This window comes from Macrobrachium rosenbergii, chromosome 6, assembly GCF_040412425.1.
Source record: "Macrobrachium rosenbergii isolate ZJJX-2024 chromosome 6, ASM4041242v1, whole genome shotgun sequence".
NCBI classification, from domain to species: domain Eukaryota; kingdom Metazoa; phylum Arthropoda; class Malacostraca; order Decapoda; family Palaemonidae; genus Macrobrachium; species Macrobrachium rosenbergii.
The window spans coordinates 42,296,068-42,312,966 of record NC_089746.1 but is presented as its reverse complement, the minus strand read 5'-3'; the positions used below and the strand labels follow the sequence as shown (position 1 = coordinate 42,312,966).

Here is a 16,899-nt window from a genome sequence, read left to right as displayed (position 1 = left end):
ATATAAACAGCAGCTAAGGCAATACCCTCAACGGAATACTACATGCAATCAACTAATTTACTCGCAATAAAGAATTTCCCATAACTCCATAACATACTACTTATTTTGGCATCCTATTTATCGTGCAACTAAATGTTTCCCTACACAAATACATACATATGCAAACTGCAATCAGTAACTCTAAATATGGCAAAAAATTTGAAAATAGCAAATTTCAACATCTGACTTTAAAAAGCATGTTTTGCAGTTAAGACTGAGGTAAATTTTAATATTTTTCTTGGCAGACAACAATTAATTACTGAATGTATGAAATTCTGTCTATAATAACATGTGAGAGTAATGTACCTCAATAACGCCTTCAATTTTCTGTTAGAGACCCCAGAACATTATACTGTTTGTATATACTTTACCTGAATTTTATTTTTGGCTGAATCATTATTATTCATTAGGTCCTCTAGTTCTTGCTGAGCAATGGAAAGATTGGCACAGTATTCACCATATATGAGTAATTCTTCTTGGTTCGTTAGGAAGACCTGAGATACACTATAATTTGCTGGGTTATTCTGGGCTTTTTTGAGGCCTTGGTGGAGTATTTTATGAATTCTGACCATTTTCTGTAACAAAAAATAAAAGAAAAACAATAGTGTTAAATATAATTTTCTTGGTAGAATAATTTAGCTTTCTGCAGTAAACCTGAAACTTTTTATCCTCTGACAATGGGAACAAACTATATATTGTTACTTACAGGTGTTCATTACAATGCGTTATAAATTAACATTTCCTGAGTAAGCCTAAGCTTTAATGGATGGTAATAAAAACAAAAGTATTACACATTATATAAAAAAGATCAAGTCAGGACTTACAATGTTAACAATTTAAATGTTCTGGATCTGTGGTATGAATTCTTCATTACAAATTACTACTGATATCAAAGAATATACTGTACACTGATCCCTTGACTACAGAAGATACAAAAAGGGGGTTCAAAGCCTTAAGTTAGAAAGGGGAACCAACTGATTATGTCGTAAAGATTTATATATTTAGGATCCTGCTACATTCCGTTTTATAAAGTATTCAATAAGGAACATGTTCTGAACTTGTAAATGAAACTTACGGGTATAGTACTGAATATCCTTTTACACTGTTCTTCTCCTATGACTTCTCTTAAAGGTCTATAAAACTGATTTGTGAGCATTTCTAGTGCATCTACATAATTATGTTCGGTTTCCACTAACTCTTCCAAGCACAAATCTCTTTTTTCTCGTGGTTTATTCACAGGGACGACCTGAAAACGCAACGATGTTATAAAGGTGTTACTTCAAGGTTTACATGTATTAGCTTTATTTCACAATATATCAAATGTTCACGTCTCAACTCAAGATATCAGAGATGAGGTAACTTATAAAAGCTGAAACATTGTGGGAAATAAAATACCCACAAACAGCATGCTTGGATACAGTCCAATTACTAGACTGTAGGATTAAAAAGCCAAGAATTGCCATAAGAAATACTGTAAATTTAAATAAAATTGAAAGAAAAAAGCAAAGCAAACAATAAAGGTATACAGTTTGCTAAACTGCAATGATTTCACTTGGAATGTTTTACTCTACTTCTAATGACTGAATAGGATACCACAAGGAGAAAGGCATGCATCAAAAATACTTCAGTTAACCATGCATTCTTAAGCCTAGCCCTCAAATTCTTATACAGAATGTGTGACATTTACATATATAAGAATAAGTGATCTTAACAGGGTAAGTAAATCCGCATTCATTTAAAACTTGAATACAACTGATTTAGTTTAGTTCCTTTAGTGTTCTCATCACAGGCCTGAAACTTTTCAGTCCACTTCAAGTCTGTGAACAACAGGTCTCTCAGTTGCTTCATTTACAATAAAATCTTCCACTTTGCTTTTCAGCATTTTGTTCTACATAATCTTCTATTTTTCTCGTATATACAATACAGTAGCACACCAAGATAACAGACTGTGGTATACTGTACCTCTAGATATATTGGTGCAAATTGGAAATACCAATTTGAGAGTTTTCGCCTCTGGATCGAGCACCGAACTGTTTTTTCAAATTACACGCCAAAAGGAATGCTGGGAGTTTGAGCGAGAGTGAAAGTACATCACCCAAGCTCTCGATGGGTCACTTGTTTGCCAGCATTCCTTGTGTTAACGCGTCTAACCTTCTATGTGCAGTATGTCGTGTTTTTTAGCTTTTTCGTGATTTATAGTGATTTGTGCAATGGCTCCTACCCAAGAAAAGAGTTTAAGCATCCAGGAAAAGCTGGATGCTACTGCAAAAGTAGAAAGAGGTTGGTCGCAGAAAAGTGTGGCTGAACTTTATGGTACCGGGGCACAGACAATGTCTGACATTAAAAAAGCTAAAGGTAAACTGACAGCATTTAAGAATAAAGACTATGATATTGAACATGGAGGGGACAAAGCTGGTGCTTCTTGAAAATCTATGAGGGTATCGAAAAACGACAAACTTGAAGAAATGGTACTGAGATGGTACATGCAGCAGCATACAGCAGGAGTCAGCATCGGTGCTGAACAGCTCATCAAGGCTGCCAAGAAACTGAGTGTTCATGCTGGACTAAAAGAATTCACAGCATCGACTGACTGGCCTTTTCACTTTAATGGAGGCATGGCATACGGCGAAAAGTAAAAGTGTCAGGAGAAACACTGTCTGCTGACGAAGATACTGCTGCAAACTTCCAAGAAAGGATTTGCCAGGTGATTGAGGATGAAGGCTTGCTGCTATCTCAACTTTACAACGCCGAGACTGGCCTTTATTTCAAGAAGATGCCTAATTATACATATGTTATGCAAGAAGAAAAGAGGGCAAAAGGCCACAAGATAAGCACAAGAAGAATTCCCATCCTTTGTTGTGCAAATGCTGATGGGATGCACCGACTCAAGTCTTTGTGTGTCGGCAAGGCAAAATGGCCACAGTGCTTCCGAAACATTAACATGAATGACCTGCCCATTCTGTACGATTTTTCGAAGAATGCATGATTCACCATGTGTATCTTTTAGGCATTGGTTCTTCAATTATTTTATCCCTGAAGCCCATCGAGTATCAAATGAAGACCCTTAAGATTTCCTGGGACCGTGTTCATTCCCTGCTGATCCTTGATAATGCACCAGCTCATCCTGACATAAAAGAATTAGTCAGTGAAGATGACCAGGTTGATTGTCTTTTATTTCCTTTGATATAACTTCTTTGATCCATCTAATGGATCAAGCAATAATTGTGGCAGCAAAGAGACTCTATACCGAACTCTTCCTGAAGGAAGTGCTCTGTGTGACGGAGGTCACCGAAGAAACAAGAGGACAACAGACTCTTGCCAATATGAAGACTTTCAATCTTCACTCTGCTACCCATGATTGGGTAAAGGCGTGAAAGTATTTACTCTGCAAAATGGCTGGAATAAACTGCTGAAGAATGAAGATTCCATCTCCAATTTCCATGGGTTTGAGGACGATGTCATCCTCGACCAACTTTGAGCAGCAATTGAAGAGGAGTTACAGGTCGAGGATGTTGAAGAGTGGATGGAGGAAACAACAGCTGATTCAGGTTATGTGACACTAACAGAGGAAGAGATAGCTGAGCAGGTAATACATGAAGTGCTACTGCAGAAGGCAGCGACGATGACAATGAGGAAGAGCCATAGCGAAAGAAGGTACTGCTGGGTGAGATGGCTCAGTACCTGGAAGTATTAATGGGCTTTGTGGAGGACCTAACTGAGCCACACGTCTCCAGCCTCCGCTACCCCCTTCGTCAGCTACAAGATTTTGTGCTTGATCTACATCATAATGCTTTGAAAGAAAGCAGACAAGGATCAACACCTTTTTTAGGCCCAAGACACCGATGCCAAGTCCTGCTGCTACCATTTCCTCCACACCCCCAGCATCCACATCCTTAGCCTTGTCACTGACAATGCCGAACAAGAAGACTACTGTGAGGCCCTCCCTGAAACGCTTCAGGTACTCTGAGGGCAGTGATTCTGAATAAATTGCTGCCCTTCGCCTGCCACTAACACATGGGAACTTGTTCTTCGCCTGCCACTACCACATGGGAATTTGTCCTTCGCCTCCCACTACCGCAGAGACTTAAGATCTTCATTCCACTTCCAAAGTGGGTATAGCCATTATAAAACAGCCTAGGCCTAAGCTAATTTCATTACTGTATATACTCGCTTATCATGCGACTCAAGATATAAAATTAGTGTATGTAATACTCCCATATTAGTATCATATTATAAAATACAAACATAACAAATATGCATCTTTTCCATGGCTCTTTTAAAAAGTTATGCTTTACTTCACTGTATCCAGTAATATTGTATCTATCCATATTACTCTTGTGTCATGAAATACAAACATAGCGATCAATGTTTTGGTTTGAAATCAGCTGAGGGTGATTGCGTAAAAAATATCAACAGATTCCCTTTGCTATTTTCACTTGATTTCATCATATATTTAGAGATTTACGTAATTATCTTTTATCAGCGTGAAAACAACAGTAAAATGTGTTCTCTTCTTTCATGCCCTGTAGTTTTGATTAAAATACTTTCTGCAGTTTTATTTATGGTCGAGTTTGATGGCATATCGAAGTTTACAGGAATTTTATGTGTTGCCGACACACGATAATTTAGTCATCAGCAGCTTGAATATTGTTTTCTCAGCTTCAGCTACAACTTGCAGCTTAAATTTAGTATGATTTACTTCACTTTATCCAATAATATTGTATGTATCTCATATTACTCTTGTATTATACAAACATAGCACTCATCAGCTGAGGGGTCATTGTGTAAAAATATCAACAGATTCCCTTCGCTATTTTCACTTAATTTCATCATATGTTTATGAGCTTTACGTATTTATTGTTTATTGGCGTGGAAACAACAGTAAAATGTGTTCTTTCATGCCCTGTAGTTTTGATTAAAATACTTAGCTCCAATTTTTATTTACAGTGGAGTTTGATGGCATGTTAAAGTTTACGGGAATTTCATCCATGTTGCTGATGCACGATAACTTATTGTCATTAGTAGCTTGAACATTATTTTCTCAGCTTCAGTTACAACTTGCAGCTTGAATTTAGTAGTACGCATATATTTTCTTGCTGATCTTTTCTCCATAGCGAATACAGGTATAATGTAAAAATATATCAGTCCTATTCTATTTAACATCATTTGTAACGTAACTACAGTATATGGTAATTGTTTACAATACTAGAAGATGGGATAAATGGAGGGAAAGAGGTTAGTACAAGAGATAAATGATAAAATCATGAGTGTATACAGTAATTTTTATGTTACTTTACTCAAATATTTTCAATGTTTATTGTACAGCTAGGTAAAATTTGTTACTGTTACTGTTTCTTTATTAATTTACACTGCTTTGAACTCTAAAAATTATACTAAAGCTTTTACTGTCCTGCAGTTAACCCTTAAACGCCGAGCCTCTATTTACAAAATTGTCTCCCGTATGCCGGCGGCGTTCGGGAGTTAGCGCCGAAGTGGAAAAAAAGTTTTTTTTTAAAAATCACAGCACGCTTAGTTTTTAAGATTAAGAGTTCATTTTTGGCTCCTTTTTTTTTGTCATTGCCTGAAGTTTAGTATGCAACCATCAGAAATGAAAAAAAATATCATTATCATATAAATATTGAAATATATGACAGCGCAAAAAAAAATTTTCATATATAATTTTATACAAATCGCGCTGTGAGCAAAACGGTTAAAGCTAACGGGTTATTTTTTTTCTTTGTATTGTACACTAAATTGCGATGATTTTGGTATATAACAAATTGTAAAACGATCAAAGCAACACAGAGAAAATATTACCACAAAATGATGCATGAATTCGTAACGCGTGGACATAAAAAAATATTTTTTTTCAAAAATTCACCATAAATCGAAATATTGTGCTAGAGACTTCCCGTTTGTTGAAAAATGAAGCTAATTGATTGAATATTACGAGACTGTAAGTGTTTTAGCTTACAATTGCAGTTTTCAACCATTTCGGTCGAGTTAAAGTTGACCAAAAGTAGAATTTTTTCTATTTATCGTGATTTATATGAAAATATTTCAAAACTGATAAAAGCTACAACCATGAGTTATTTTCTATTGTATTGTACATGAAATTGCGCACATTTTCATATATAAAACTTTATGTAATGACTAATATAAAACGGTGCAAACATTACGACAACGTGACGAAAGAATTTCTGAGATGTTCGGCCGAGTTACCGCGCGGACGTAAGGAAAATATTTGTTTCAAAAATTCACCATAAATCGAAATATTGTGCTAGAGACTTCCAATTTACTGCAAAATGAAGGTAAATGATTGAATATTACTAGAATGTAAGTGTTTTAGCTTACAATTGCGTTTTTCGACCATTTCGGTCGAGTTAAATTTGACCGATGGTTGAAATTTTGGCAGTTATCGTGATTTATGTGAAAATATTTCAAAACTGATAAAAGCTACAACCATGAGCTATTTCCTGTTGTATTCTACATGAAATTGCGTACATTTTCATATATAAAAGTTTATGTAACGACTAATGTAAAACGATGCAAACATTACGACAACGTGACGAAAGAATTTCTGAGATGTTCGGCCGAGTTACTGCGCACAGAAGTAAGGAAAAAGTTTTTTTTTTTTCAGAAATTCACCATAAATCGAAATATTGTGCTAGAGACTTCCAGTTTGTTGCAAAATGAAGGTACATGATTGAATATTACTAGAATGTAAGAGTTTTAGCTTATAATTGCATTTTTTTACCATTTCGGTCGAGTTAAATTTGACTGAAGGTTGAAATTTTGGCAGTTATCGTGATCTATATGAAAATATTTCAAAACTGATAAAAGCTACAACCATGAGTTATTTTCTGTTGTATTCTACATGAAATTGCGTACATTTTCATATATAAAAGTTTATGTAACGACTAATGTAAAACGATGCAAACATTACGACAACGTGACGAAAGAATTTCTGAGATGTTCGGCCGAGTTACTGCGCGCAGAAGGAAAAAGTTTTTTTTTTTTCAGAAATTCACCATAAATCGAAATATTGTGCTAGAGACTTCCAGTTTGTTGCAAAATGAAGGTACATGATTGAACATTACTAGAATGTAAGAGTTTTAGCTTATAATTGCGTTTTTTTACCATTTCGGTCGAGTTAAATTTGACCGAAGGTTGAAATTTTGGCAGTTATCGTGATCTATATGAAAATATTTCAAAACTGATAAAAGCTACAACCATGAGTTATTTTCTGTTGTATTCTACATGAAATTGCGCACATTTCCATATATAAAACTTTATGTAACGACTAATATAAAACGGTGCAAACATTACGACAACGTGACGAAAGAATTTCTGGCGCGGACCGCAAGAAAAAGTTTTTTTCAAAAATTCACCATAAATTGAAATATTGTGCTAGAGACTTCCAATTTGTTGCAAAATGAAGGTAAATGATTGAATATTACTAGAATGTAAGAGTTTTAGCTTACAATTGCGTTTTTTGACCATTTCAGTCGAGTCAAAGTTGACCGAAGGTTGAAATTTTGGCAGTTATTGTGGTTTATATGAAAATATTTCCAAACTGATAAAAGCTACAACCATGGGTTGTATGTTGCTGTATTTTACATGAAATTGCACACATTTTCATATATAAAACTTTATGTAACGACTAATATAAAACAGTGCAAAACTTACGACAAAATGACGAAAGAATTTCTGAAATTTTCGGCAGAGTTACTGCGCAGGCGTAAGGAAAAAGTTTTTTTCAAAAATTCACCATAAATTGAAATATTGTGCTAGAGACTTCCAATTTGTTACAAAATGAAGGTAAATGATTGAATATTACTAGAATGTAAGAGTTTTAGCTTACAATTGCGTTTTTCGACCATTTCGGTCGAGTCAAAGTTGACCGAAGGTTTAAATTTTTTGTAGTTGACGTATGGTACGTCCACTCGGCACCCAACAGACAATTTTAGTCGACATATGATACGTCCAGTCGGCGTTTAAGGGTTAATATTAACAATAAAGCTTTTATCTTACTTTACGGGTGATGTTTGTTTATGTAAATAGTATACGCTTTATCTCAACAAAGAAACGAAATGGTACTATGAGACAAAACAACTACGCTTACATATAAAGGGGTAACTTAATTAGGTGCTAGTATACAATGAATTGGGTGTTTTGGGGGTGTATTTTTGTTTGAAATGATTTTAAACTGTTTTAGTATATTTTTGTTTTAACTATCAAATTAGACAGTGAACTCTTAAAATAAGCAGTTATAAGTGTTTTACAGTAGTTTAAGGGGTGCATGGTATAAATATAACTGTACTTTATAGTAAAAACACGCATTCACATATATATACAACGAAATATCAGTTTCTTTTGTAGCGGGGTAGGCTTGGATGCTTTAATCCACTATCTCGGTGAGCTACTGTACATGCAAATGCTCATGCCTATGCTTTGTAGAGAAGCACAGTTACTACAGTTCTTGTAAACAATTTTACTGTTTACTCAAAAGATTATCTTCCCAATTAGTTTCAGTTGATTGCCACTTATTTTTTCTGGTCTTTCCTTACTGCTGCTAAGGAATCAGAAATGATTTACTGTAAATTCTTAAAGTTTAAGTAATGCATAGGATTAATATGGGAATCTTATCACACTGTATATGCCATATAACTGTAAAATCTAAAAGGGCACAAGAAAACTTACAAGCATACAATAGTACTTACCATTTACATATTGTATGTTTGCCCTGTTAACATTGATAAAGCAATAAAGGATGTGTACAATCTACAAATTGCTAATGAAAGTTTTACTATTATAATTTGTTTGCCTCTTGAAAGTAAAGTGCCTAACTAAACAGTAAACAACTTTTTAATGAAGTGTCTACTACCTTACACAACAAAAAGTGCATTTATGGGACCCAACATAATTCTTAACTGAATGGATAAACCCAACATACATATGAGAGAGAGAGAGAGAGAGAGAGAGAGAGAGAGAGAGAGAGAGAGAGAGAGAGAGAGAGAGAGAGAGAGAGAGAGAGAGAGAAACTATGCCACAGAGATGGAATGACATGAAATTAATCTGAATAAAAAACTTCTAGTGTCATCCTGTTAACCATGATAGTAGTTGCTTATTGAAGATTATTCTAAGAAAAAAATAACACAAAAACTTTTATCTTTCTTATTACGAATATGAAAACTACAAGCGTAGCTGACATATACAGCTCCATGTTATGTAATGTACGATAACTAGCTGTGAGTAAAATTGTGAAATGAGGCATTCAACAAGTATCAAACATTTCATTTCAGGAATGCCTACCGTGCTTAAAGCAAACACAGTTAAAATAAAAAGCTTACTAATACTGTAAATCTGCATGATTTACCCCATCATTAAACACTGATTACCCCTGACATCCTGAGAATTTGAATAACATGACCAACCTGTTGTAATGCCCTGGTGTTTCCTATGTTTTTCCTAAGTTTTTATTACCTAATATTTTTGTTTTAACACATATTTTGTTTTTCAAATCTGATTTTCATTTTAAAATTTGATTTGTATAAATTTTGGATGTTTTGTACATTCTGTTGCATTAAGGGCGTCCTGTTCTCAGCCAAGCTTTCCTTTCCTTGCCGGGATCAGCATGATCATCTTTGAGGAAAAAAGAGTTTTCCTTATTTAGATTGTAAAGCACAGTACCTTCTCTCATAAGGACACTTTACTTTGTCTGTGGGGCAGAATTTGCAAATGGATTTTAAGGATGCAGTTGAGGGATGGCTCTTGATCTTACTGGAAGTGTTCATGGATGCACTGAGTAAATCCTGAACTGGATGATGGTGCAGGAGTTTTATAACTTTTTATAGCTTATTGTTCAACACAAGATGGAATTACTAGCGGGGAATTTTCATGTGAGAATTTCAGCACACTGTTTTTGTGAAAGTACTGTACTAGTGGTTTTTCTTTCACAACTAAAAGAGTTGAGAACAGGGAAAAGAAATAAAGTGATTTAGTAGTAAGTGAATCATTATTCTATGAGGGACAGAAAAAAAACATTATAAATTTTTAAATGTAGACCCAATAAGAATTATTTGAATAACTATATGGTATAATTGTATTTATTTGTAAGCTATGTGCTATTTTTGTATTTAAAAAGATTTGAATTCTTTTAGCTAGTTTCAATACACTGTATACCCCTTGTGAATATTTGGAAATAATTTACACTGAATCCTTAAGAAAAAAGCTAAAGATGGATAAAAAAAAAAAAAAAATTAAATGTCAATCAGTTGTTATGGGGCTACAGAGAAGCCAGTTAAGACCTTTAGACCATAAAAAGATTCAAGTCTGATCCTAGGCAGAAGAAAATCTCATTCTTACCAAACCATATCAGTGGCAAGTATAATCCTTAAGCAGACTGTCATCAAAAGTAACTATGAAATAATCATTTATAAATGAGGGAAGTATGATTCACATTGGACACCCCATAACTATCTTCCTAACCGGTCTTCTTTACTTGTACGAGGCAAACGAGTAATAAATAAGAAAAAGCACTTGTGAGGTTTTTATAGGGGGGCAAAATAAAGAAGCAAAAGCACACTACAAGCCAAGTATACCTGCACTAACTGTATTTCATCAATAATTTCGCTGTAATAGCTCTCTTCGCCCCACTATAAAGGAAAAACATGCAATTATTACTATCTTACACATACAGAAAGGTATTATAATGAAAAACAATACATAGAAGAAACCTTCAACTCATGCTGGTCCAGAAAAGTCCAAAATATAAGCATGCAAACTATACTTTACAAAAAATGCCATACACATATACAAATATAGAACTAATGTACAAACAACACACTTTAACAGTGAAAAGTTTCCTATCAATGACCATCTAGCAACACTAAACACTTACGACTTCTCCCATGAACAAGTACACGATATCCTAGAAAGTAGGATTAAACCACTCTACATCATGAGTCTAGGTTCTTCATTGGCTTCAAAATACAATGTATGCTCTCTTTTCCTTTTAATTTTATTCTCTGTCCTTCAACATTAATCTATACTATGGTATAAATCCAGGAAAATAAGAGGTGCTTAGACTAAGCCACGATGACCTGAACAATTATATTTGCTTTCTTCAAATGGCATCTTTCCCCAATGTTTCAAAATGCAGCATCTTTGCTACTGATCCCAAGAGATATTTTAATTTTGATTTAAGAATTAAAAACCTTTTATTACAGTATACCAAAATTGTGGTGAACTTGGGGATACTGGTAAAAGATATATATGATTAAAGGGTAGGAAAAACTTGTTATAAAAGCATAGTACTTTACATAAATCAAAGTTTCCTTTAAACAGTTTTCCATACCAATTAGGCTATCTATCAATTAAGAAAGTTCACATGCCTCAGTGCCTTGCCTTTATTCTTATTTCTCACTCAAACAACCAATCAATCTCCTATTCACTGTAACTTACCATGTCAAACTGAAGGCATCCAATGCTACAGCGTAGTCCTTCTTATATAATTTTTTCTTCCAGTAATACATACTAACAGAGTTACAGTACAAAACAAACAAGAACCAAACTAAACTTGGAAGAATAACTATACAGAACAAAACCACTATACCAACAATGAAGAGATGAAAAGATAAAGGTGTATCAATAAAGAGAGAGAGAGAGAGAGAGAGAGAGAGAGAGAGAGAGAGAGAGAGAGAGAGAGAGAGAGAGAGAGAGAGAGAGAGAGAGAGAGAGAGAGAGAGAGAGATAAAAAAATATAAAAAAATATATCCTTCAATGACTTCCTAAGAACACGAACAACTAAAAGAAACCTTCTAAATGAGGAATACCAACAGTAAAAAAAGAATGATCTTGAGAAGCAACCAAAAGTCTAAGAAGAGTGCGCTGGTCAACGGGAGTAAGAATAAGGTAGAAATTAGATCTACTAGAATATATTTTCTTGAATGAAGTCAGTACATTCATATCTGGCACTTTGTGGCACCAAAATCTTGGCCAAATCACTGCTTTTTTTCTCATTAAACTGTTATGTGGTTTCAATGACATTTAAGTTTCAACACTCTTTCTACCCTCTGCAATTTGAATCTGATAAGAGATCTGAAAGACATAATTCACCTAAACACAAGGAAACTCATCAATTGAACTGCCTTTGATTTAATACTATCTAGGAGATAAGACACAAAACACAGCAACTCAGAAGATGAGAGCAATGTTCCATATGAAGAAATGAGCTAATGACATCTGAATAACAAAATTGTTAGAGGAAACCCAACAATATTTTTTAGAGGAAATTCTATAATATTTTTATAACACATTTTTGATAGCGTAGTTGCCTGTTTTGTCCTCAAAGTGTTACCTTCCATGGGTCTGCCAGAGCTCCATGGTGACCAAACTAATATTAAAGAATTCTCTTTTGGTTGGCCTCGTGGCCAGGTATTGTGTTGTAATGATAAACACTATAACACATGATGGAGTATGTAATGGACTCATAGATAAGAGGGCTCTTTCCCTTATCTTACAGTGAAGCTGTACCCTGCTCTTTCCTTCCCCAAAACTTGCGAGAAGAGGAAGTGATTAATGCATATGTGCAGTCCACCATATTGTCGACAACGGACTGGCGCAGAAGAGCAGAAAACAATTGCTTTCTGTGGTCACTTTGGATCAGTTTCATTTGTCAGTGCTCCATATTTCATAAAGGAATCACCTATAAAAGCAAGTTAAGTGCCTAGTTTTAAGTTCCAGTTAGAGTTTTAGTTTTAAACTTTTTGGAATTAATAGTTACTGTAACTTGCGCCTAGTTTTAAGTTCCAGTTAGAGTTTTAGTTTTAAACTTTTTGGAATTAATAGTTACTGTAAGTTGTGTGTGAAAGCCAAAAACTCGGCTTTTTTTGCTAACACATGGCCAGTGCTTCGTCATAATCACTTACTGTTAGTTGTGAAAAGTGCATATTATTTAAAAAATGTGTCATTTCAATTAGATGTTTTAACTAAATGAAATATTCGAAAATTTATCATTAATATAGAAAATCTGTTCAGATTATATGATATCTACAATAATCTAGGCAGTAGCCTAGATCAGATTGAGAATAATTTAGACTGGCTTAATAGATGTTGCCTGTACCCTAGGATCACATATCCTTAAGTGTGAACTAAATAACCTAGATTTGGTAGTAACGTAAATTAGGATAACCTTTTAAGAAATATCATATTATGGGCCTAAACAGTAGCCTAACTTAGGCCAAGGACCCTAGGATTAGACAATATTCTGGGCAAAATAAAATGGTAGCTTAGCAGCAAGGCTACATATTAGTAAAATTTTTCTTTTTATATATAGCCTATACACTTAAGTGTGATCTAAATAATCCAGATCAGGCAGTACCTTATATTAGGTTAAGTGATAACCCTCTACGAAACATACCATTATTGGATTAAGTGTTAGCCTAGACCAGGTAGCCTAGGGCTAGATGAAACATTAATCCTGGCTAGATTAAATGGTAGCTTAGCATTAAGGCTACATACTAAGGTAAATTTGTTTTATGTAACCCAGACCTTTAAGTGTGAATTAAATAACCTGGATTATCCAGCAGCCTAGATTAGTGTAATTTGGGCTACAGAAAATGGTAGCCTAGCTATAAGGTTACACACTAGTGAATTTGTTTTATAAAGGCAATAACCTATACAGTACTGTATTAGGTTAAGTGAGAACATTTTCAAGACCCCTTATTATTAGACAGTACTGTACTAAGTTGAGCAAGAACATTTTTAAAACATCTTATCATTAGCCTAAGTAGTATCTTAGACAAGGAAGCCTAGGATTAGATAAAACAATATCCTGGGCTGGACAAAATAGTAACCAAGCTATAAGGCTACATATCAGTGAGTTTCTGTTTTACATAGCCTATACATTTAAGGGTGATCTAAATAATCTGTATTAGGCAATACCCTATACTAAGTTAAGTGAGAAAATTTTAAGAAATATCCTATTATTGGCCTAACTAGTAGTTTAGACCTAATAGCCTAGGATTAGATATAAACAGTAACCTAGGCTAAATTAAATGTAACCTTTACAGCTCGGTAGCCTATTTGTAAGGCTACATATTAGTGGAGTGTTATGTAACCTGTATCCTTAAAGGTGATATAAACCTAGTCCAGGCAGTGGCCTAACTAGATTAAATAGGAATCCTTTTAAGGAATATCCTATTATTAGCCTAAACAGTAGTTTAGATTAAACAGAGCAGTGGCCAAATATTAGATAAAAGTGTAATCTCGGCCAGATAAACCAGTAAACCAGATTATAAGGTAGTTTTTTTCCCATGTAGTTTATATCCTTAAGTGTGATTTAAATAAGCCTAAACTAGGCAGTGGCCTAGAATAGGTTAAGCGAGAACCCTCTAAGAAATCCTCTATTCTTAGCCAAACGTAGATTATGCTGGAAACATTAACCTAAGCCATATAAAACAGTACCCTGGGTTAGGTAAACAAATTAGTTTATAACAGTTAGCCAGAATGGCAAGGCATTCAAAAAACTAAATTTCACATAGCCCTTGCAAAGGCCTAACAATGTATAGTAATACAGCTATATACTCGTGTTAAAATTAACCTAAATCTTAGAGTGTTTAAGCTAATATAGATATTCAACACATATAACAATTTGGTAAATAAAATATTACAGCTACACACTTGCAATCAAGTTAGCTGTAATATCGAATATACTATCTCTATAAAGATTAAAGACAATTAGTACTAACAACTAGTTTACAATAAAAACTTGTTTTATATCATTAGAGGGCTGCCATTATGCAGGACCCTCAGCTCAAATGTTCCGCAGCAAATTGCTTGGTTCATTTTTTGCCAATGGGTAGAGGCCATAGCCCCTGCCATTAGCCTAGTCCTTGAAACAAACACCAGATATGTGCAAAATTTGTAGTATTCTCCTGGCAGCAAGTTTTCAAGACAAAACAGCTCGTTTTAAGGTGTCTCAATGGGTCCTAGGGTTCAGTAGGGATGAGGAAGGGGGAGATTATATCTTTCAGGCAGAACTCCAGCAGCAGATATGTAACCCTTTTCAGAACAAGATCTATGTTTGGGCCAAAACCCAGTAACATCAGTCCTCAGTACCTCCCAGGTTAACCCTGTAGAGAAAACAGAGGAATCTTTACGTGGGGGTGATATCCTTACTAATGAACATGAAGTGGACACTGCCACTGAAATGGCCCTGCTGAACCCAGAAGGATCAGGGACACAAATATCAGCTAATCATGGGGGAAACTTTCCAGAAGGAAACCTATCCCCCATGCAGCTATCAGGTGCTGAAGAGGATCTTTCCCCGAAAGGGAAGACTGTACTAAGATCCACCTAACTGAAATTACTATATTCTCGGAGGGGTAGAGTAACTCACCTAGAACTTCTGGCCTTGGTTAACAAGCAGCTACAGTTTAGTTGTTGAAACTCAGTCACATCGCACAAACTCCCCCAAAAGGGATACACGGTTTGCGATATTTGATCAATTCTGTAAGGAAATTATGGGTAACATCAAAGATGTCCTTGACACAGAATGGCAATATATAAGGGACATAATACATGATTCCGAAAGGGAAATTAGATCAGTCCTGTACACCCCAAAGTATAAGAGTACTGCATCCTGTAACCGAAAAGTGAGAGCGGATACATTAAACCCTCCATATTCGCGGGGGATGTGTACCGCACCCCCACGCAAATAGCTATACCCTGCAAATACTTAAAATCCCTCTAAAAACACTTAGAACTGCCTATTTTGATAGTTTAAACACAAAAAAAACCCTCTAAAAATGCTTATACCTGAGTATTTTAATACTTTTATCACAAAAGTGCATTTAGTCATGAAGATGATATGAAAATACAGTAATTCGTGAATATTTCTCTGAAAAATACCGCAAATGGGCGAATTTTCTGCGAATAATGGGTAGATACGTTCCACAGAGAAATCCGCGAATACTTGAGTCTGTGAATAGTGACCCCGCGAATACGAGGGGTTTACTGTACAGTCTCTGTCCAAACCAGGTCTGTTGCTAGAATTCTGACTAGAAACAACAAAATGGCCAGTTTGGATTACAAAACTTCATATCAAAACATAATAGGGGCTCCAATATTCACCCCTGATGATACTACTGTTAATCCTTGATGAGATGCCTCAATGTGCATTTTCTCTCCCGATGGTAAGTATCTAATTAATGAGAAAAAACCATAATCAAAGTTATATGTGTAGAATTTAGAGACAGGGCAGCATTCCCTAATACAGAATGGTGCCTGGTACCACCTTCAGCAGACATTGACAAACCACTAAAAGAAATGGTTCTCTTACCTGTGTCTATAGCATTTAAAGCTATAGAAGACACCCTTTACCAAGTCAACGGAAAATGGATAAGACCCAAACTGCTCACCGAGTAGCCCAGCCTTCTGTCCCTTCACTTTTAAAATAATTAATCATGTGAAGGCAGATTTTCAGAATATTGCAGTGACTAGAAAATGAGAGGCAATGGCAGAATTAAAGCTATTTGCCACGGTCATCCCAGTCTCGGATAATTCCACCAAGGAAGGGGCAACACTTCAACTCCTTTTTGAAAGGAAAAAGATCCCTCTAGATGTAGCCACTCAACAGTTTGGGACCCCTGAGAAAAATCTCAGAGGGGACAGTCTCGGCAGAATTTCTTGCTAGGATCTGCCTCCTTAGTATTATATCCTCTACCACCTTGCTGGAAGTTGCCACCAAAAGGCTTCCAGAAGATTCCAGAACAATTTTTGCTGTTGTGACCAAAAGTCTTATGAGAAACCTGTGGGAAGCATTTAGTGACTTTCTAGAATGGCGCATGAAAGCGT

General features: G+C 35.2%; 1 protein-coding gene across 10 annotated transcripts in view; it reads right to left on the bottom strand.

The window, feature by feature from the left end:
* Positions 1 to 16,899, bottom strand: part of LOC136839474 (protein vav-like) — a 77,377-nt gene that overhangs the window by 28,139 nt on the left and 32,339 nt on the right. For 8 of the 10 annotated variants that reach the window (XM_067105556.1, XM_067105558.1, XM_067105560.1 and 5 more), the window contains exons 6-7: positions 1,115 to 1,285; positions 411 to 614 (exon numbers count right to left, since the gene is read on the bottom strand). In XM_067105556.1, coding sequence (XP_066961657.1) covers positions 411 to 614; positions 1,115 to 1,285 — 375 coding nt within the window. Of the gene's footprint in view, positions 1 to 410; positions 615 to 1,114; positions 1,286 to 10,643; positions 10,698 to 16,899 lie in introns of all 10 variants that reach the window. The other 2 variants (XM_067105563.1, XM_067105557.1) reach the window with 1 other exon arrangement.